The sequence below is a fragment of the Urocitellus parryii genome, chromosome 13 (genome assembly GCF_045843805.1).
Source record: "Urocitellus parryii isolate mUroPar1 chromosome 13, mUroPar1.hap1, whole genome shotgun sequence".
Classification (NCBI taxonomy): domain Eukaryota; kingdom Metazoa; phylum Chordata; class Mammalia; order Rodentia; family Sciuridae; genus Urocitellus; species Urocitellus parryii.
The window spans coordinates 60,963,328-60,986,544 of NC_135543.1; the positions used below are offsets into that span (position 1 = coordinate 60,963,328).

The window sequence follows — 23,217 nt, forward strand, 5'->3', positions numbered from 1 at the left end:
GAAGTCTAAAGAAATGACTGCAGAGAAAAGGACCAAGAAGAAAAGATGAGATAATCATCTGAAAATAAGGAAATCTCCCCCAAAGTCCAGATGTCACTTTTGAGTTAACATACCCTATAACCACAGGCCTACTCGGTACCTTCTCAGAATATCCTGAAAGGACCTAAACACATGAATCTCACCTAATTCGACCTTGATCTTCCCCCTACCCCCTCCCACATGCTCCTAAAGGAAACACAACTGGCCTTCATCCAAACTCCAGTTTCTTCTCTGGGACAGCACCACCAGGTATGGAAGTAGAAATCCCAGAGGAGCATCCCATGACTTCAGCCCTTCTATAGGCCCATGTCTAAAAGACCCCAAATTTCACTGTGGTGACCTCTGAATTTCCCATCACCACTCCTCAGTCCTGTGGCACCTCTGGCCAGGGCTGCGGCAGCTGCCTACTCTTTCTTTCTCACGTTTAATTTTGACTTGCATTGCAAAATACAACCACAGATCTGATGTTACTGGAGTTCCTCTGCCGTTACTGCACCTCCCATACCACATGGTACACTTACGAATCCATCAATGGGCTGGGCTCAGTGGTACAGCACTTGAACAGCACGTGTGAGGCACTGATTTGAGCCTCAGCACCACATAAAAACAAATAAAAGTGTTGTGTCCACTATAACTAAAAATATTAAAACTTAAAAAAAAGAATCCATCAGTGGCTTGGGATAAAAACGAATCTCCTCATTTAGCTCATTTTGGTCATTAACAAATGGAATACCACACTGACCTCTTTCAGTCTTCAAACTCCCAGGTTACTTCCCACCACAGGGTCTTTGCACATACATTCTCCTTTCTTCTTCCTCTAGGTAACTTCTGCTTGTTCCTGCACTCTCAGTTCAACTGGGACAGCCTTCCCAGACCAGATCCAAGTCCCCTGTCTTAAATTCTCAAAGCACCACACCTTCATAGCTACATTTCATTCATCTCAATATTGGTTTATTATACATCTCTCCCTTAGAATCACCCCATGAAAACAAGGATTGTGTTTAGCTCACAACTATAATTCAAATATTTATCTGGCATATAGCACTCAAATTTAATGCAATTATATTAACTAGTTAATTAGATTCATGATTGAATGAATTTAAAAATCAATTTAGAAGCAGAGATACGTTAAAGGGGACAGGGTCAAGGCAGAAATATTTTAATTATTAGATGTGCAAAGTCAAAGTGTCTCCTGTATAAGTAATCATGTCACTAAAAAATAAAAATTAAAAATATACATATATGGGGGTAGTGGAAAATATATACACACAAAGAAGAGTAGGCTTAAGCAGTGGGGGAAAATACTAAATGTTGATTATGAGCATCTAAGGAATATTCAAATTCAAATGGTCAATAAGTTGTTAATAGTATGCATTCTTGACTAAAGTCTGAATCAAAATACAAATTCGGGTGTATATCAGAATGTACAGAAGAGAAAACCTCAAAATAAGGAGAACTCAGAATGAGATAAAGATGAAATCAAGCTAGAGTCTAAAACAGCATTTAAGAAAAAGGACATTATAAGATTTTAAAAAAAAAAGAGCAAAGAAGAAAATTAAAAGGCAATGTTGTAGAAGTCAAGAATTGGGTTTAAAAAAATCATAGGTAATATTAACTGCCAAAGAGAGGTCAAGCGAGAAAAAAAAATTGTAAATGATCAATGCAGTTGGCAATCAATAATTATCATGACAGACATGACTACAGTTGACTGAGGAGTGAAGAGAGGTGAGGAGCCAGAGAGACACAGAATGTGGACTATGTGCCTGAATGCAAAAGAAACAAAAAACCAGGAAGGGCACAGACTAGGAGTTGCAGGTCAAGGAAATATTTTATTTGCTTATTCTCAAAATGAAAGACTTTGGTGTACTTATGTGTTAAAAGGAAGAGGCCACTGGCTGAAAACATGAGGGAAAATATCTGATAGAACACAGTCTAAATATGAATCCCAAGGGATTTTACCTTAACCAGCTAAAAAAAAGGAACCAAGAATCTTAGAGATGAGAGGTGTTTCTGTATCAGGGCAAGAAACTGTGGATGTATATATGGATAGCTGCAGACGGACAGGTGTTCCAGAGGGGGTAGCTTAAGTTTCATACAAAAAATTTTATCCTGTGGACAACAGAGATACTTAACAATAAGAGACACTTGGAATAACAAAATGACACTTTATTATGTTTTAAGGAAGTGGTGGGGAGGTCACCCCAAAGGTTTGATGTAGCCAATATGAAATGGAAGGGTCTTCTAGAACCACCTGAAAGTATGCTAACTGTTCAGTAGAGGAGTATTCTCCTCACTGTGCTACTTCTTACTCCAAGTGCACAGGTCCCTGATCCCTCTGACAGCTCTATTCTTGCTTTGTATTATTATGGGCCATTTTATCACAATGATTTTGTTCAATTTTCCTACTCTCCCTGATAATTAAGAGGAAGAACATATCTGGAATTTGTTTTAGCATTTTCTAAACTTTCTTCAAACTTTCCTCCTTAACTGCTAACAGAAAAATAAAATGCTGCCTAACACAAAGGAAGAAACATTATGAGGTAAAAAATTTAAACAAAAAAATTAGTTTCACATAAAATACCAAATTTCAGATCTAAATTCCAAATCAAATTCCTGCCAGGGTTTAATCACAGAATTTAAAGAAAAACAGATAAATATCTTGGTCTTTTTACTAATATGGCCAAAGACCTACTTCAGAATTCACTGCCATGGTTAAAACACTTCTGCATATTACTGATTACATTAAAAAAATATATAAATTTTTCAAAATACTGAGGTATGCAGAAAACTTCCTATTACCAACTTCTCCAAAATTGTACAAGGTGCTGAAAACTCATCAAGATGATCATATAATGCACATAAAAGAAAAAACCACCCAATTTCAGAATGATTAAATGAGACACTCCTGGAGAAATTATCTTAGTCAAATGTAGAATCAAAAAAAATTAAAATAAACCTACTAGAAGATGACACTGGATTTTGCAAAACTATCTTGTAATAGACCTTCACTAAACTAAAAAGTTGTAGGTTGACTCAAGTCAGTTAAATAATTTTATTATACCATCATTAAACTGAGCACAAACACTGTAGATTATGTCTCCCCACTTAGTGCTGAGATGTTCAAAAACAAAGGTTTCCATCCCAACTATTTACCTTTAACTACAAGAGTGACATTAAAAATCAGCTGGCACCAAATGTCAACTATTTCACCCTTCTCTTTCTTCCCCCTCCATCCTCCCCATCCCCCCACCTTTAAACAGAAGCACAGACTCCTGGACTTTCAAGGATGGGCTTGGCATTCTCCCTTCAGTGCTTACTCAACCACTCCCTTGCCCACCTTCCCCAGCAGCTGAAAAGAATCTTCCTTGAAGACCTCTTTAACCAGGGAAATAGGGCTGGGTTGCTCCGACATGCTTGAGAATGCCTGTCATCTGTCTCTCTTCTGTCCACCGCACCAGTCTTGGAGTTCTTTATAACTCAGAATGGTCACACAGAACAACTTCTTATGGAGTCCTAGCTATGATTTTCAATACCCAAAGAGAATGACACATAGGGATAAGACCATGTAATGTTTTATGTTTTTTTCCTTAAACTTACCTCACCCCTGAAAGTTACCGTGCAGGGTGGGTTTGGGTGACTTTTTAAACTTGCTTCTGCACTACTTACTCCCTATGACAACATTACAACTTCGCTAGAGAATCCTTGAAACTGTAGTAGGCATTTCCTGGCCTAAAACTAGCTTTAGATTTAGAGGCTTCTGAGAGATTCCTAATGACCACACATTCATGGCTACTGGTCGGAAAAAGTTCCTCTGTAAACGAAGCCTGTCAAAAGGTAAAAGCAAACTACACTCGAAAAACACATCATAGAGGTTCACATTAAATTTTTTATGCTTAAGGTAAGGGCTGCTTTAATGAAAGTCATCTCATGACCTTTCAGATCTCTGCCCCAGATAAAACCACGCAAAATCACTCAACGAACACAAATCTGCTGCAACTAAGTGCACTCACCGCACCTCGGAATATTAAGAGCCGAGTTAAAACTCACAAACAGTTCGCTGGCTCCCACTCAGAGCCCGCAACGTGAATGTCATACTGAGAACGCCAGAACCTAAGTTCGTTATTTAATTTCTAAAACTACTTAAAAATGTTCCTGTGTTAATAACCCAGTTATAATTACTTCGACGCAATCCAGTAGCAATTGATTTTCCGTGTACCCCTGGAAATGCTTGGCACCTCGCAAAACCCATCTCCGCCTTGTTCCCGAGCCGAACCCTCCGCTGCCTTCCCAGCCAGCGTCGACCGCAGCCGGCCAGGGCTCGCTAACTGCCCTCGGGCTCCACTAGCGCCCTCGACACGTGAGGAACAAAGCCGCTCCCCGGCGTCCCCCAAGTCCCCTCCACCGCGCGGCGCGAGCGGCCCGGATTCCACGAAGGTCACGGGCACTCCGCTCCCTCCCCGCGGGGCGGCGCGGCTAGCGACACCTCGTCGCGCTCCGGGAGAGCGGCTCCTGACCCGGCGCCGGGGCCGGGCGGGGGCGAGCGCCGGCCCCACGCCCTCCGCACAGCGCCGCCCCACCCCGCCGCCGCGGCCCGCACGGCCCGCACTGCACCGCCCTCCGCCCGCCCGCCCGGCGCTCGCGCCCGCCGCCCACGCCCGGCCGCCGCCGCCTCGGCCCGGGACGCGCGGCAAGATGGCGGCTGCGCCTCCGCCCGCTCCGCCGCGCCTGGCCGGGCCTCGCCGTGCCGCGCGGGGCCACAGGAGGGAGGGCCGCGGGAAGGGCGCGGCCGCGGCCAAGGCGGGCCAGCACCGCGGAGGGGGAGGCGGGCGCGGCGCGGCCCGCAAGGCCGCCCAGGCCCGCCGCCGCCCGTCGGCCCGCGGTCCGCCGCCCACCTTTGAATTTGAGGTCTGTGGGCGGGTCGAGGACCAGGATCTGCTCGTGCTTCGCCATGGACCCGGAGGCGGACGCCATCGGAGGCAGCGCAGAGCGGGGGCGCGCCCGCGGCGGCGGTGTGCTGCTGGGCGGGACGACGGCGCCGCTCGGCCGCGCTAGGACGGGGCCAGCTCCGGGCGCCTGGGCCTCGACGCCTGTCGCCTTGTCGCGGCTCCGGTGGCCGGCGCTAGGTCCGCAGCTCCGGTCTCACAACTGACTCAACCCCACACCAGCCGCCGCGGCCACGCGCACTGCGATCCTCGGCGCCACACGTGACAGCCCCTGCGTGCCTACGTGCGCGTCCTGGCGGCGGCGCGCCCCGCCCCCGAGCCCGCCCGGTGCTGCGCGGCCCGGGCTGCTGCGCCTGCGCACTCCCGCCTGCCGCTCCCGGCGCCCGCTGTCAAGGGAACGGGCGTGACAGGGGGCGGGGCGGGGCTCAGAGGGCCGCCGCGGGGCGCCGCGCACGGCAAAGGCACGGTCCTCCGTCACGTCGAGCTTGGAGTTTGAACCTAGAGGACCTGCGATGGTGGCACGTGACTCTGCCAGTGGGAACGCCTGACGCAGGAGAACGTGGTCGGGCAGCGCCGCGCACTACGACTCCCAGCATGCCCCGCGTGGGCGGGCCTCAGCGCGCCGGCGCCGTCCAGTCCCGCGGGGGCCGACGGGAGGTGCGGTGGCCAGGGTTGGGAAGGAACGGGGCCGCCGGGAGATGTGTCTGCCCGGGCCGCTGGGGAGTGGAGTTCGCCGACGCCCGCTGTGGCCCATGGCAGCGTTGGGTCTGCGCCGTGAGGGAAGTGTGTGCAGACTCGTCGCGGCCTCCTCGGCGTGTGGCCCAGTCCCGCGCTCAGCCCGGCGCACCTCCGGGTCGGGTCCCCTTGGTCCCCGCGGCCGCAGCACCTCGCGCTAGGAGCGGACGTGCGCTGGGGGACCGACCGGCCCGCTAGGGTGGGAGGAAACCACTTCTCTGGCTGTGACCCGTGGTGGAGGGAACCTAGACGGCCGCCACGTCCACGTGCTGCAAAGAACCCGTCTGCGTCACGGGGTCGCTGCAGCACGCGGGGCCCGGAGAGGAAATCCCGCAGCAAAGCCGGTGGCCGGGCACTCGGGGACAGACAGGTGGAAGAAAGGGACGTGCTGGGGGGGAGCGTCGCTGTGCTTTCCACTCCGCGTGGACTTAAATTCAGGAGCCACCAGGATAGAAGGACGTGTTGAGGCCACTCCCGTGCAGGGGCAGCCCAGACTCTGGAAGCCCCGTGGACGGAACTGGCACCCAGGTGGCCGAGCCCAGCGCCCGGAACCCTCCTGCCATCGGCTGGCGCTCACAGAGGACTGCCCGCCCAGTGTGGGCTTCGGCCGCGGAAGCCCCGGAGGGGCGCTTAAGCAGTTCGAAAAACGTGCCAAATTCGCCTCTATGTCAGATTATTCACAAGATTTACTTTGAAATCCTACACTTATTAAAGGGAGGCTTGTGATTTGTTTCCTAAGGTGCCAGTTGACTGTCAGCCCAAGGAAGATTTCCCACGTATTTAGCTGTGCACCGGCCACCCCGACAGTCCTCACCAACTCCCACTTTGCCGGCCTGAGAACCTTCCCACGGGCAGGCTAGCCCGGGTAAGACCGGCCCTCCACCGCTGAATACACCCCTCTTACCAGGAAGCTTTTTGGAATCCTGGGCACAAACTGCCAATTAGCAGGACAGCATAGGAGGATGTCCGGTCACACCCTTGTGGGACCAGTTCACCACGAGGTTTAATGGGAATCCTGAATTGGATGGGTTCCAGTTTGCAGGCTACATCTCTGCTCATTGAAGTCATTTACCATTGGATTCAACTTTTTCTCTTCTCATTATTGCTCCAAAGATCATGTAGGTATAGTCTCAAGGTCTATAAGAATTTACGTAACTCATATTCTAAGAGTTACATGAAACATCTTGGAATTAACCCCCATTACTATTTTAGGGCTTTGCAGGAATAATGAATCAGGAGTCCTCCTGAATTATCTACCTCTCACCAAATAGTGCACTGTGTAAGTGGTTTGTGCTTTGGCAATATTAATACCTTTCTTCTAGAAGCGCAAAGAACTTTACAAACACCATCACACAGCACTCAGAACGACTTTATAACTTTTGTCAAATACGGAAATGAAAATTCTGTTACTAACAGAACTAAACTGTAGGGGAAAGTTGTTCAATGTTACATTCTGTTCATTTTTGTTGTTCCCAAAGCCACCATAAAATGACACCCCAATGATCAAGGCAATAGTTTTAAATGTGATTGACATCTATTGTTTAACATGTGACAGGGAGCTAATGTTCATTCTCTTTGCTCTTTTCAGATTGATTAATGCAACACAGGTCTCAAAATATATTCATATATACACACACACACACACACACATATATACACATATACATATCATTGAAGTATATATACATAGACATATTTATATGCTTTTGAGCTTATTTCTCTAGCTAATTTTCATGAGACTAAAAGGTATGAAATCCTTGATTTATTTCAAATTATTCAAGTCACTAACAGTATTCACTTTTGGATAGATTATCTTTTATGGGTTTGGCTACATTTTAAGAAAAAATTTCTAGTATAGTGGTATCAGTGTATACCCATCTTCTTCCCTATAATTAAACAAGTTTTACCATAGAAGTGCTCTGTAATTATGAATTTATGAACAATTCTCTGAGTAATTCCTTTCAAGGTACGTATTTCCAACAAATATTAAGGCAGTTGCAAAGTATGTTGGTAAAAGTAACTTGGGACTGAACCACTGAGTCCAAGTCCTACTTCCCCTGTGTGATCTTGGCAGCTTGCTTTACCTCTCTGTACCTGTTTCACGTTGTAAAATGAGGATAATCACAATGCCTACATCCTAGGTTTACAAGGATTAAATGAGTCACCACACATGAAGGACTTGGGGTATGCCTGGTCCAGCACTGTTACCTTATTATTGTGTTGAATCTTAAATTTTTGCTGTGTACTTGGCACCTGGAAGCTTCTGGTGACTAGTGATAAGACAGGGTTCCTTCCCTTAAATGCCTATGTTCAAGGCTGAAAAAATGGAATACCAACCCCACAGTTATTTTATTTGAATTGTGAACATTAGGAACGGAAGTCTAGGGTGGCAAGAAAATGTTCAGGGGAAAATGAGCAGAGGTTTAGAGACATCACCTTTGGAAAGTGACAGGAAATGTGTTCTGAAGGATTCGTGGACATCCCAGGCAAAGGAACCTGTATGAGGACCGCACTGGACCTAGGAAGGCTTGTTTTGAGTCACTGAACAAAGTCCTGTGGGCCCTGGGAATAAGGTGAGGAAGGAATACCAGGAGTTAAGGCTGAAAAGTCTAGCTCAGCAGAGGATCGGAAGCCATATTAAGAATTTGTGTCTTTATCATTAGAAAATAGGAAACTGTGGTAGGGTTTACACAATGGAATAATATGAGCAATCTTTGAAAGGTCTCTTGGCTACCATGTGGAGATCAGATTAGCGTAAGATAGCTGTTGGCATCGCTGCTGTAGTTTAGAAGAGGACAGTGTTGGAGAAATTGGTGGCTGGCACTAAGGCAGATACAGTGGAGATGGATAAACATTTGGGTGGATTTGGGAGATCTTTCAATGGTGGAATCAATGACCAGTCAGTTATTGATTAGATATAGGGGGGGAAGGGAAAGTGAGACAGTAGGGCTCTCTTCCCTTCCTCTGGCTTGTGCAAGTGGGCAGATGATGGCATCATCCACAGGACAAGATTCTGATATTGGATGCAGCAGAGGGAAGATGGGGAGGCTAACTAGATGTAAGCTAGCAACATTCATGAGAAATGTTGCATAAGTGACTGGATGTTCTGGCTAGAGTTCAGAGCAAAGAGCTCTGGGCTGAAAACTAAAACTTCATGCTTGGCACTTGATGTCCTGGGTCATAGTGTGGATGAATTCCATCATGTAAGACAGAAATGAAGAGACTTTTCAACTGCAACTATTGTATATTGCATTAACTCCCAGCAGCTCAAGAGGCAGAGGCAGGAGAATCACAGGCTCAAAGCCAGCCTCGGCACCTCAGCAAGGACCTCAGAAGCTCAGCAAGATCCTGTCTCTAAATAAAATATAAAAAGGGCTAGGGACATGACACCCCTGGTTCAATTACCATATGTATCTATATATCTCTCATTAAGTAGAATAAGTCAGCCCTTTCAGCTTCCTCTGGGGATGCCTCCTGTATTACAGAGGTCAACTGCTTTGTATCTGGATCTTGTTCATGAAATAGGTCCAACAATGAGATACACTTGTGTGAGATTTGGAATTAGAATGCTTTGGAGGCCATTGTTCTATCCCTCCCAGCAATTTTCCTGCACAGAGACATGAGGTTTTTCTTAGCAACATTCCAGTGCTCACTTACCAGCTTCCTGGATACCAAGAGCAATTAACTGGTGCAGGTTCAACAGAAGCTGTAACACCAGAAGCAAACAGTGGCCCCAGTGTCCTGACTTCTGGATCAAAGGTACGGGTGTGTCTTCAAGTCACCAGTTCCAGGGCAGCCTCCTTGGATGGGAGCCCTGGTGAGACTGTTCGGTCTTGTCCTGAGAACCGTTCCTGGGGAACCCACTCTGGGTCCTGTCCCTCCAGGCCTCCCAACAATTTTGTGAGCACTTGTCACTCATCCTGCTTGTCATATCTGGATGGTCAAGAGAGCGAGTTGTCAAGAGGCCAGGAGAAGACTAGGAGGGAGCTCACCAGAGCAGAAACCTGCCCACTTGTCCCATAAGGCCACACCTGGAAAACACACACCTGCAGAGTGGGTGTCAAATGAATGAACACAGTACACACCTGCAGCAGACCCACACAACACTGATAAGGAGCCAGAATGTGCACAAGGCCAGCAAGAGTCACCGTGATGCTGTGCCCCAGAGTTACATAGGCTTATTGCAGCATATTGTCAGGCGTCTACAAGAAACAAAGTTCCCTAGAGAAGGCTGACGGAAGTGTCACCCTGTAAAACCAAAGCTGGAAGACACTTGTCCTGAGGAGTTGACCTTGAATGTGCAGGTGAAGTTAAATAAGATCAGTCATCTTTATTGGTAAAAAAGTCATTTGAAGAACATGTGTTCCCCTGTTAACCTTTTCTACTGTGGAAGCAGTGTGTGCTTATTGTGACAATGATACACCCAAAGGCATAAACACAACTTCCTCCTACATCTGCCAGTTCCCACGCCCCCTGAGGTAGCCAGTGTTAACTACCGGGGGATGTGTCACACCCCAGCCTTATCCACACCTGTAAAAATATAGCTTATTGCTGTTGCCACCATTGTCTACACATGCAGTTCTAGCTCGTGTGATGGGAGTGCCTTGTTCACCTGATGGTGCATTAGACTATCTGACCAGGTCAGCTGGTATAGATACAGCTTAGTCTTTTAATAGCACAGTCTGTAGAACAGATTGCCTTACCGTGGAGTCATTTGTTTCCATTGATAAATGTGTAAATTGATGTACACATTTATTACCACAGAGAGAGCTGAGTAAAGATACTTATAATGTATCTTAGCCTAGGATGCTTCAATTTCCAGGAAAGGTCCCAATAGAACCGCAGGATCAGGGACCGTTCTGTTTCACTAGACTACATCCTTGTTTACCTAAAAGGATGTACCATCACACCAACAGGAAAGTGCCAGGGTCCAGCACCCATCCGCACCAAGCGCCAGCTCTCACTCCTCCTAAATACCTAGGAGCATTATAGATGTCCTTGAGTGGTTTAGGCCTGTAGTCCTGCCCTCTGAAAATGTAGGCATCTGCCCATGTCCACTGAATGCACCCTGCTCCTTCCATTGCCATTCTATAAATTGCAAAGATTAAGCATCCAGAGACTCTGCTGCTGACATGACCATTGTTCTTAAAGGCAACTCAACCAGAAGATGCCTGTGAACACTACGTCCTCATTTGGCACCTCGCCTTGGGTCTTCCAGTTTCTGCCTAGGTTTCTTTGCACTGCCGCAAGTACACCTAGAGTAGATGTGCACTGTGCCTCAGCAGAGGGTCATCCTAGCCCATCACTTTTCCCCTGTCATGGTGCAGTTACTCTAAGGTAATGGATGGAAAGGCAACAGTGTAGACTATATCTTGTATTGTAAATGATACAATATGTTTGGAATGCTTAGGGCAGTGCTTCCCATGTAGTAGGCTTTTTTTTTTTTTTTTTTTTTTTTTTTTTGTACTGGGAATTGATTCCAGGAATACTTCACCTCTGAGCCACATCCAAAACCCTTTTTATTTTTTATTTTGAGACAGGGTCTCTCTCCAAGTTGCTTAGAGGCCTAGATTCCTAAGGCTGGCTTTGCGCTTGGGGTCCTCCTGCCTCAGCCTCCCAAGCTGCTGGGATTACAGGGGTGCATCACCATGCTAAACTAGTTAGTTTTTAATAAATGATTGATCTGTGTTTCACAAAATTTAATTTCTATTTGAAAGATAATTTGTTAGACAATCCCTTAACTAGACATTGGTAAAAATAATTGGTTTCTTCATGTCTTTTGAAATATAATTTGCTAATCATTTAAATCCACAATCAAATTATGTCTCCTTAATAAAATGCTTCTTAAACGGAAGACAATTTTCCAGTGTTTTCTGAAAATAATGAGGATTTCTTTTAAATACTACTTATTCAAAGTGGGGTCAATGATCTGTTTGAGACCAGCCTCTGGTGCAGACTTGGAGAGACACAAAGACTGATACCTAGTTTCAGTCCTGAAGAAGTTGATCTAAATAAACTTGAATAAGCATAAGCCAGTGTGTGAACTATTCTTAGAGCAGGAAGTTAAAAGAATTGTGGAAGAATAAAGACAGCAGTGATTAGCTTAGGAGAGTTGGAAAGACCACAAATATCTGACCATTTCAGGATCTTTTATATTTGTATACACACAGCTACACTCATACTCAGACACATAACCTTTTTTAAGATTTCCTACAAACCCATTTAACTTCTTTTCCTAGAGATTTTTGTTGTTAAGAACAGAACCATTTGTTCTTAGCAGAGTTATTCACTATATCATGGAAACAATCCCAGTGCTCATCCTCAGATGAATACACAGACAAGACTGGATCCATGCACATAGCAGAACAGTATGCAGCCTTAAAGAGGAAGGAAATGCTCTTTTGCAGCAGGGATGGACCTTGAGTACTATGCTGAGCAAAGTGAGGTAGCTGCAACAGGACAATTGTGAGTCCACTCGCGAGGCGGCTGGGGTGTACCACTCACAGCACCGCAAGGGGAGGGCAGGCGGAGAGGGGGCCTGCGATTAACAGGTGCAGAGTTCGGCTTCATGGGATGAAGAGAGTTCGGGAGCCTGGCTGCACAGCATTGTGATCATACTCAACACAGGTGAAGCACACTCGTAAAAATGGTCAAGGTGATCAGTGGGGCACTATGTATATTGTACAATAAAAGGACACAACGCTTTTTCATTTAGGGCAGATGGTTAATCATTCAAGGCTGTAAGAAGGCCCTTGGTCTCTCTTTCTCATTCGAAGCTCTTCTTACCTCACTTGTCTTGAGCAACAGCCTAGGGATCAGGAGCCCAGGGCTCATTCAGACCTGGGTTCAACCCTGTCATTAAAATGGGGTCAATAAAACTCTTGCCCTGCCAGGTTGTTGTGGAAGTTACATGAGATAATACTTCTAAATACCTGAGCACTGTAGTTGGCACGTGTACGTGCTCCCCAAATATTGGTGTGAATGACTTTATCATTGCTGGGGCGGACGTGTGCCTATTTTTGTTTCCCTTTAGAGAATACCCAAGACTGGTTAATTTATAAAGAAAGGGGGTTAACTGGGCTCATGAGAATTGGGCTCTGGAGAATGAGAAGTCCAAGACCAGGCAGCCAGAATGGTAAGGGCCGGACTCAGCTGTGGTGCAGAGCAGAAGGTGAAGTGGGCCCCTGCGGAGGAGAGCAGAGGGCGCAGCTACTCCCAGAGAAAGTGGCCGCCCACCTGGCACCTCCCCAGACCCTCTCCCCACAGGTCTCTCTCACCCCTCCCAGAGCTGCCACAGTGAGGGATTCAGGTCCCAACATGTGGACTTTGGGGGACACAGCAAGAGGGCAAGTTGCTGGGGATAACGAGGATCCTACATTTATCTGGAGAAAGTGGTGCTTCATGGATTCTCGCCAAGAGGCATTTCCAAGGGGTCTCCTTTAGACTCTGTTGAATGGACACCAGAGCTGTCATGTAGATCTGTAGATCTCCACTACCATTTCTTTAGTACATTAAGTGAATTCTTAGTTGTTAGGTTGAAAACAGGAATGTGAATCCATTGGGGGATTCTTTTTGTTTTACAGATGAATACACATGCCCAGCCCTAACCCAGTGGTTTGGATCTAGGGGCAGATGAAAGTGTGACCCTTGAATAGGAAGGCTCTGCCCAGGCCCCCCCCCCGCCCTGCCAGGCAGGAGGCCAGCTGTCCAGTCTGAACTACAGAGGTGAACAGCAGGGAAGCCTGGTTCCCTGAGTGTGTCCTACCCCCCCACCCCCAGTGATGGCACACTGAGGGGCAAAGGCTGGGCCCTGTGGTGCTCTCAGCATTCCCAGGTGCACACTTCATGCCTGGCCTTCAGTGATGGACGCTGGAAGAGATCCCACAGGCCTCCTCCTCCGGCTGAGGCCTTTCTCTGGAATTGGAAACGCTAGGCAGATTTTGCGTGTGACTCACCAGGCTGTCCATCCTCTCAGAGGTAAGGAGAGTCTGGAACCCTTGGGACACTCGCACTGCATTCTTCAGATTCTCTTTCTCTCCTCTCGGCTCCCTTTAAGTGACTGGCTTGTGGATGCCACACCATTCCAGCAGAGAGGAGAGACAAGGCAGGCCTCGGCCACCCTCCTAGAATGACAGCACTGGGTCCCCACCACTGCACTCCCTTCCACCGTGTGTTCCACGCTCTCAACTGTTTGCACTGCCCCACGGAGAAGAGCCAGTGTGTTGCATGTTTCAGACAGACAGACAGACCCACCAGGACTGCCCCAAGCTCAGTTTCCCCATCAGGGGAGAGAGGCAGACACATTTGGACAAGTGAATTGAGCACATGGACTAACTAGGGTTATTCCTGTTTTAATCGGGTCAGTAATTCGTAGAATCACAGGTTAAGCTGTAGGAATGAAGTCAGAACTCAGATCCAAGTCACGGGCTGAAATGCTAAGAATCAGTCTTTAAGTTTCTGTAGTCACTTGTAAAGTACTATTTGGATCATGTGTGGCTTATCTCACATCATCTTGTCAACACGATTCCAGTTCAGAGGAAGCAGATGAAGCTGCAATTAGATTATGCCCTGCCAAGAAGATTTAGTAGCTGTGGAATTTTGGAAATTAATATATAAATTCCAAAGCTGTTTGGCAATGTAGTCAACATATCTATCTATACATTGCCTTTTTTGAGAAATCTTTGAGCTAGAAACCGAGTGCCCCTATAAACCCCCAGCTGGAATAACCCAATCTGTAAAGGATAATATTCTCACTTCCTGTGTTAGGAATGGTCAGTGATAGGCCAAGACAATGACTTTATGTGAACCCAGGGCAGCAGGGACCTCACACACGGCCAGACCCCAGCATTTAGAACAAGCCTGGGGTGAGGGAGGTGCTCAAAATATATTCATTGTTTTCAAAAAAAAAAGGGGGGGGGAGCTCTTCCAGGTCCTTCCTCCAGCTGTTGCTGAAGGTGATCTTACGCAACCACAGAGCAGCTCTCAAACAGGCAATACTACTGATTCGGTGTTATCCGGGAGCCTGTATCTGCATTAGAACATCTCAGTTTTTCTGCTGATGTGCTTTGACTCCTCCAGGATACAACTCGGGCATGGAGCTGTCCTCTCCTTCATCTGCTCTGCTCTGTGAGGGCGACTTCGACGTTTTTGTCTTCCCCAGCCTGGGTTGTTTTTTGGATTCCTGGGAGTTATTCTGCACGAGGTTGCACACTCAGGGTCTGTCAGGGCTGTCTTCTTATTCAGTGGCGTTTTGGTAAGGATGCGGTGACATGGGGCTCCTCAGGGTGTCCTGTGAGATGGCACCTGCTGCCAACTTACTACTGGTGGTGACTTGACCACGTGGTGAAGGTGGTGGCTGCCAGTTCTCCCCACTGTGTTGCTGTTTTCCCCTTGGGCATAAACGTCCTGTGGCAAGACAGGCCCAGACGGTGCAGATACGCTGTTTCTAGTCAGCACTAACTGTAGCGTCCATCAGTGGTTCTTGTCCGTCACGATTATCCCGGGGGTTTGCCCAGCAGTGGTTTTCTATTTCCATCATTCCTTCTGCACTTGTTAATTGGGACCCACTCTCCTTCCTCCCTCATTTCTGTTTTTATTTGCTTATTTGTTCATTGAAGTATGGACTCAGGGCTGCTTATGATGGTGCTCGGCTCCTCCCTCTGTGGCTACGGAAGGCCTCAGGTGGCTCCGGGCTCCCAGTGTGCCCACCACTCTCTTACACACACACATTTACCTCAGGTGCCACAAGACACTCCAGGATCATCCTGTTGTTTCCACATCCTGTAGGCCCTGCTTCCTTTTTTCAGATAAGAGTATTTAAAAACCGAAATCTGGCCAGTGGGTGTGCTTATTGCCACTGGTATGGCTTTGCCTCTTTGGGTGGAAAAAGTGTGGACATAACATAGTAAACACTCCTGCACACCCTGTCCAGCTGTCTACACGGCGGAAACCAGGAGCTCGTGCTGAGGCCTTTCACTGAACACCACACAGTTCATCCTAGCACCCCCCCTTCCTTTCTGTACCTCCTCTTTCCAGTAAAGACCCTTGGGTCACTCTCAGTAGATGTCCCTATTTGCTCGGTCATCACATGCACCCAGGCCATTGAGGGCTGCTGACCCACACTCTGTTTGTATTTCACTTTACAGCAGACAATGGAACACACCGTCCCACCATCACTTTGGTTAGAGCTTCTCTTCGTTCCTAATACAGCTCATTCCAGTGGCTGCTTTGGGAACTTGGCGATGCCCCCTCCCCTGTTCTATCTGCTTTGGGGTGGGTGAAGTGTCAGCTGGGCTAAGAGCATCAGCCAGCTCTAAGCATTAGTATAGGTAGCACTTCCCCTGGGGGGACATGCCTTCCGTCCCCACTACCTATTCTCACTGGTACCTTTGTCTCCTGTTCGACCCAATACCTGTACGTGTTCAGTCTCACTCGTCTCTAGTTTAGTCTTACATTTCTTGTCACAAATGAGCAGATCACGTGAGCTTTCTTATATTACCCTCGTTTTTCTTGAAGGGTAGAATTTTATACTTTCTTCACCTTGCTTTGTTTCACTAAACATATCTTGGAAATCACTCCATACCCATTCATGGGGTGCTTCCTCATTCTTTTTTGGAACTGTATAGTACTCCGTGGTATGGATGCTATTCAACTGCTTCCCTGTGTATTGACATTTAGGTTGTTTCCAATTTTACAATAACAGTCAATGAACAGGTTGTCCAAACCCCGGATCACCCACATGGTTACCCACTGTCCTGCCCCGCAACTCACACCCCTGGTCACATGGAGGGTTCTGTATGGCTGGCTGGAAGAGGGGGAAAGAGCACGGTTTGGTTGACAGGAGGGTTCACTCAGTACACAGATGCAAGATGAAAACACTCTTGTCTTCTAGTCCCTAGGTCCCCTGCAAGGCTCCCTGTTGAGCAATGAATAACCAGGTGCCTGTGTGTTTTCATTCTGTTGGAGGCGTGTCTACAGGGCAGGTTCCCAGAGGGGCGACTGACAGGTGAGTGGCTGTGCAGATTCAGGTACTCATGAATTCCCTTCCTTTATGCTGTGTGTTTCCAAGTCTGCCCTTCAGAACAAGTCCACCTACTATGCTTCGCCCAAGGGTAGAAAAGTTCACCAGGCCTTAGAGCAGAATGGTAAATGAATATTCCCCCCATTCCACATGAACACACAGGATTTCTCTTTGGAATAGAACAGGGGGCAACATGAAGTTCAAAAAGCAGCCACTGGACTGAGCTGTATTACGAAACACAAGCACCCCGTCCTTCTGCCTGAGCCTTAATAATTTGCTGCAGCAGGTTGTGATACTGCTGTTTGGTAGCTGCAATGGCACTGCCACTTGGTAAGTGTGTGCTACTCCAGCACCAGGACCTGCAAGCAGTGGGGACGGGACACCCCCAGACCCTCTGGGAGGTGCTAGTCTTAGTGGTGCTGTAGTGCTTGGGTGCACTGTTTTGGCCCAGGGGTGGGAGCGGTTTCAGAGGCTCCTACTCAGCCTTCCTCACTACAGTGGCTCTGAGGCTGAGTTCCTCAGGTCCAAGAGCATGACCGCTGGGTGGCCACGGAGGACCCACGGCAAGCAGGAAAGCACATGACTGGCCAGGTCTCTAAGGTGGTGCAGTGAGGCATGCAGATGGCATGTCAGAATGGCAGGTGTCAATGCCAACTGAGTCCCTCTGCCAACAGCCCTTGAAAAGTCTGGGCATTCCCTGTGTTTATTATTATTTTATTAATATTATTTTGTTATTTAGGATTTATCAGCCACATTGCTTTTGGACCTCCCTCTGGGGACTTAGCCATCTCTCAGTTAAGAGCTTGGAATGTGAAGACTGGTCCTGGCCAGAATGGAGCAAGGAACGTGGCTTTTCATTGGCTCACCAAACCTCGGCCTCCTGCTTCTCTGAACACTCTCTGTTTCATAGACCCAGGGCCAGCTCCAGGTCATCTCTCACAGTAACTGCCCGCTGCCCAAATACCACCTTGCAATCTCTTCTATTTCTTAGGTTTTGGCTTAACACCTCTGTGACCCTAAAAGACATGGGAATTTCTCCACCAGCAAGCAAGTCAGTAGACACCAGCTGGTGACAGCGTCAGACCCCACAGGTGGAGAGCTCAGTCCCTAGAACTGCCCCTACCAGGTGCCCAATCAGGCTGCCTTGCCCTGCTTCTGACAGACCAGCTGTCCATCAGGGTTCCGTGACCCCCTCTTGGGTGCAGTTATTTGCTTGGGCAGCTCACAGAATTCAGGGAGGCACTGGATAAAGGACATTGCAAAGGATAGCAATGAGGCACTGCACAGGGTGAGGTGGGGAGAAGGGCACAGGGCTCCCACGCCCTCTCCAGGTGTACCGCCCTCCGGAAACTTCCATGGTCAACTCTCTGGATGTGCTCTGAATCCTCTCCTTGGGGGTTTATAGAGACCTCACTGCACGGGCGTGGCCGGCCTGGGAAGATTCCTCACTACCCCTTCCTGGGAAGATTCCTCACTACCCCTTCCTGGGTATGGGGTGAGAAGCCCTGGAGAGAGGAGGTCTTATGGCCTTCTATCTGAGCTCTAGGGGCCAGCCTGGGGGCAGTTACAAGCCAAGAACCAAGAGACACATACATATGTATAAACTTTACCTGAAAGCCAAGCAACCATTTCCTGGAAGAGAGGGAGCAAGTGTGCTCCAAGGTGGCACTCGGGTGCTGAGTCTGGGGAGGAGCAGACCTAGTCACAGCGACACCAGGATAACCCGGCCCTGCACATACCTAGCCCCACTCACCATGGTTGTCCCAGGACTCCTCCACTGCCCATGCCTCTCCCCTTCAACTCAACCCACCCTCTTCTCTCCATGCCCAGAACCAGTTGGACTTTTATACCCACTAATTGGCCCATCAATTTCAGCAACTTCTGTAGCCACCTCCTGGTTTCCTGTCCTGTGTCTCCTTCCTTTTCTTTTTTTTTTTTTTAATTTGATTTTATTTTTTGGTACAGGAGATTGAACCCAGGGGCACTTAACCACTGAACCACATCCCCACCCTTTTTTATCTTTTATTTAGAGACAGGGTCTTGCTGAGCTGCTAAGAGCCTTGCTAAGTGCTGAGGCTGGCTTTGAACTCGCGATCCTCCTGCCTCAGCCTCTCCAGCCACTGGGATGACAGGTGTGGGCCACCACTCCTTCTTGCTGCCTCTCTCTCAGCACAACAGGCTTCCTCTGTTGGCTACCTCAGGAGAGACCGCTACTCAAAGACCTCCCATTCCCCTAGCCCCTTGGCTCAACTTTGGACTGAGAAACTAATGTGACTCCATTTTAAAAAATAAATAACAGCAGCTTCTACCTCAAGGCCTGTCCTAAGGAAGGGGGAGTGACCCTTATTCTTGAAAAAACCCACAGAGCACTCCTAGGCACATACCCACCCTGCTGAGTTGTTTGTCTGTAAATAACAGGAGAGGTCTGAGGCGCCAGGTGTCCCTGACTCAGTTAGGCTAGGTGAGGACCCATAGCAACCCCCCTAGCAATCTCCAATCAGCATGAGACAGGGAAAATACCTGGGATGCCAGATGACCCCCAAGTAGTTTATGGTGGTTGATAACATGTTGGGAAACCATGTAGTTTAGCACGTACACCCCTCGTGGCCTAAACCAATCAGTGCAAACAAATCCCCCATTTATACTAACCAATCACCCCTACCCAACTTGTTGCCGCCATTGAATGTGCTAATCAATGTTAAGAGTTGTTGTTTGACTTTCCCGAGGTATGGAATGATTTGCTGTGTTATGTTGTGACACATAGAGTATCCCCCCCCAAACCTATAAAATCTCACTGATCAAAGGACCAGGACTCACTCCCCGGGACCGCTGTGTCAGGAATGGTTGTGAGTCCAGGCTCGAGCTTGCAATAAAGACTCTTGTGTGCTTGCATCGGATTCGGTTCCTGGAGGTCTATTGGGGACCCACGAATCTGGCATAATAGGACATGTTCTCTTGACTTGTTGGAGAGGAGTCTAATTTCAACCCAAGGCGACAAATGAGGCATCTCAAGATCTTGGCTTAAGCAAGTCAATAAAATATAAAAGTCCTAAGAACTAGCAATGAATTTGTTCACTTTAATTCAGAGTAGCTTTTCAGTTCCATGTGCGCTGCTCTCAGCTTTCCCAGCGGACAGCCCGTGAGCTGTGCTCCCAGCAGCCACTCACAGGCAGTGGGCAGGCCTCGTGGTCACCCATCAGGCTTCCTCACCTGCAACCCACCCCCCTCTGTTCAGTCTGAACATCTGCAACAATTGGATGTGGCATCTGAGCCACTTGTGATGGATCCTGCTCTTTTTTTTTAAGCACGTAAGGAAAGAATAAGACCACAGTGGCCTGAGGGGATGACAGCTGATGGGAACTCACACAGCTGTCAACATCATTTTAGCATTTTTATGCTGGACTCATACCTACAATATACGAAAATAGCAATCCAAAATGAAGTCAGGTTATAATGTGAATTTACAAATATAGTTCTTAAAAAAGTCTCAGATGCCAAAACAAAATCCACTCCAAGGTAAATGTGTTCTTTTCCCTAAGTACAGCAAGTGCTTGCAAAGGCACTAAGTATGGGCATGAGCCCTTTACTTTCCTGTGCTTATTTCATACAGAGTTTTATTTGAGTCGATTCAACTCTGATAAATTCCTGCCTAAATTTCTTAACTTCAGCGGGTTCCTGTTGAATCTGTAATTAAAGTTGTTATTTTAAAAAAGAAGGATCTTTTTTTAATATTTATTTATTTTTTTAATATTTATCTTTTTTTAATATTTATAAGTTGTAGTTGGACACAATACCTTTATTTTATTTATCTTTATGTGGTGCTGAGGATAGAACCCAGGGCCTCTCGTGTGCTAGGCGAACATTCTACTGCTGAGCCACAATCCCAGCCCTGGAAGGGAGGCTCTTTACTGTATGAGGGAGTCCAGGCTCCAAGGTCTCGTGGGCCGAGTGCCAGGTTGTCTCTGGGTTTGCACCCTATAACTTTCCTTTGCACCTTTGGGTCAGCCTTGTTTTTTAGTTAATTCCCATCTCCATAGAATGTAGGCTGTAGTTCAAATTAATTAGGGATAGGAACCCAGGGAGGGAATCGTAGAAATCCATTCGTGATGAACTCCAGTGATTCCGTGGCTTCTGGTAGCAAGGCGCTACTCCACAGGCCAGCCGGCTACTCCACAGGCCAGCCGACAGCAACAGAGTCTTTCTGAGGCCTTCCCTGGGAGGCGGCCACACCTGCCCTCCCTAGACAAGGATTGTCAGCTCACTGGCAACTTCCTTCTCCTTCTTGCTGAGGTCAGTAACAGATACTGACCTCTGAGTCATTGGATTCGAGTCCAGCTTTGCCTCTGGAACAAGTCTCAGGCGTTCCTGGGGCAAAGGAGACAGAAGCAGCTGACTTCCCACCCTTCCTCAAAACTCCCAGGACAGAGTGTCTCCAGTGATCACTGTCCCTCACTCAGGGGTCCTGAGAAAGCACCCAGATCACAGGACCTCACAGAGGAGAGCGAGTCCGCTCTTCCCCGTCCTTCCCAATGCAGCTCACTCTCAAAACTGCCATCTTACTGTATGAGTGAGTCCAGGCTCCAAGGTCTCAACTTGCAAGACTTTTTGCTTGTCTGTTTTAGTATTTTTTTTAGTTGTTGATAGACCTTTATTTTTATTTATTTCCATGCGGTGCTGAGAATCCATCCCAGTGCCTCACACATGCCAGCCCAGTGTGTTACTGCTGAGCCCAGCCCCAGCCCCTCACTAGAAGTGCCACACTTCTAGCCAGTGCCCAGCAGGAGGATTCCATTTTCTCTTAGTTTTCACAATTACCCTTTCTCCATTCCAATCCCTATCTGTCTGACCAACTTTAGCTTTCTTTGCATTACCATTTCTATGATCAACATTTTAGTTTTCAAATAATTCCTCGTGTCTCCTTTCTGGAATTTGAAAATCTCGAGTTCCCAACCCTTCGAGCTGCGGCCTTGGGTGGTACTGACCACGCTGCCTAGAGCCAAACATTTGCCACCGTTGTGCCGGCACTTCTTACCACAGTGTTGAAAGGTCTCGTGGGCCAAGTGCCAGGTTGTCTCTGGGTTTGCACCTTGGGGTCACCTTGCTTTCTAGTTAATTTCCATCTCCAGAGAATGTGGGCTGCAGTAGGTCACAATTCCCTTACAAGTTCTGGGAAGCAAAAAAAAAAAAAAAAAAAAAATCTGCCAAAAATCACAATAGAATCTTACAGTATACTATAGCCCCCGAGTGCTTGCAGAATACAACTGAGTTGAAATAACCACTTCTGCCTCGACAGGACAGAAGTGCTGACCATGGAGGAAGTGGCCTACGTGGAACCCTGCTGTTAAAGTGAATGGGGCTTATTTCAAGACAACAAGTTTCAAAAGCATTGCTAGAGGGGACCCGCCGCTGTCCTCCCTGTTCACAGCCTCTGCGGCCCTGTGACCTCCGCTCTTCCCTGATGCTCTCTATGCACTGGGGCTGGTTTGGGTCTTGGAAGTGTGGTCCAGTGCGGTGGGGCTGAGATGGAAGAACCCAGTCCTGGAAGGTGGAGGAGTCATATGCACACGGCTCAAGGAGGGGATGGAATTCTGGTCTCGTAGGATGAGTTACTTCTCAGGGGAGCAAGGTCACCCCGTGCTTGGTCCCTTCTTCATGAGGCAGTTTCTCTTCCTGCTCCTCTCTCATGCTGTGACAGCAGAACCTGAACAGGTGGTGGCCCCCGATTTTGCACTCCCAGACTCTCAAACTGTGGGCTAAATAAATCTCTTTTCTTTACAAAGAAGCCAGTGTCAGGTATTCTATTAGAGCAAACAAACTAATATGACGTTTCATATTTCCCTTTGACTCACAAGCCATGTGCCACTTTTAGTGGAAGTCACTTGTTAGCATAAGATAATTGTTCATTTGAATAAGGCACAAGTCTTTAGTTCTAAGGCTGCACACGTACAGACTCAAGGAAGTTAGATTGGATCAGAGTATAATGAGAGGGTGTGTTAAAAGGAATGTGATAAATACCCAGCCTGTTAATGGGTCTGGTTTTCCACTGTGACTTATCAGTGGGGAGAAGGTGATTCTGACGGCATCACTAGTGCAGCCTCTTGGTCTAATGCAGGGAGGCCACATGCCATTTCCTGAGATCAATATGCTTGTGTACCTGGCTGCTCTTCCTCCCACTGCCCACAAAAATCCCTCCGCTCCTGTGGCTTTGCAGGTCTGACAGGCTCCAGGCCCTGCAGTGGGGTTACGGTTGCTGTTGTTTGTTTGTGGTGCTGGGGATCAAACCAGGGCCTAACCTGTGCTGGGCCAGCACCTACTCCTGGACCACACCCCAGCACCTCAGGGTATACTATTAGAGCAAACAAACTAACAGGATGTTTCATATTCTCCTTTGACTCACAAACCATATTAGCGTCACTTAGCGTCAGTGTCAGCAGGAGCAGCAGATGAGAGGTGGAAAACATCTGAGTCCGGCTGGTGCCG

The 23,217-nt window shown here is 47.8% G+C and overlaps 1 protein-coding gene and 1 long non-coding RNA gene across 5 annotated transcripts in view; one reads left to right on the plus strand and one right to left on the minus strand.

The window, feature by feature from the left end:
* The window catches only part of Vapa (VAMP associated protein A), a 36,422-nt gene extending 31,173 nt beyond the window's left edge, over window positions 1–5,249 (minus strand). The window contains exon 1 of one of the 3 annotated variants that reach the window (XM_026412443.2): window positions 4,932–5,249. In XM_026412443.2, the coding sequence (XP_026268228.1) occupies window positions 4,932–5,010 (79 nt within the window). In that variant the 5' untranslated portion in view covers window positions 5,011–5,249. The remainder of the gene's footprint in view (window positions 1–4,931) is intronic. The other 2 variants (XM_026412441.2, XM_026412442.2) reach the window with 2 other exon arrangements.
* Window positions 5,250–5,386: 137 nt separating this feature from the next.
* LOC113199472 (uncharacterized) lies at window positions 5,387–22,466 on the plus strand. Of its 2 annotated transcripts, XR_013342367.1 has the most exons (4): window positions 5,387–6,835; window positions 16,609–16,722; window positions 17,477–18,869; window positions 22,031–22,466. It is a non-coding gene; the product is annotated as an uncharacterized LOC113199472 (long non-coding RNA). The 2 variants fall into 2 exon arrangements; XR_003302965.2 differs by lacking the exon at window positions 22,031–22,466 and having other exon boundaries at window positions 5,400–6,835; window positions 17,477–19,651.
* The last annotated feature ends 751 nt before the right edge of the window (window positions 22,467–23,217 follow it).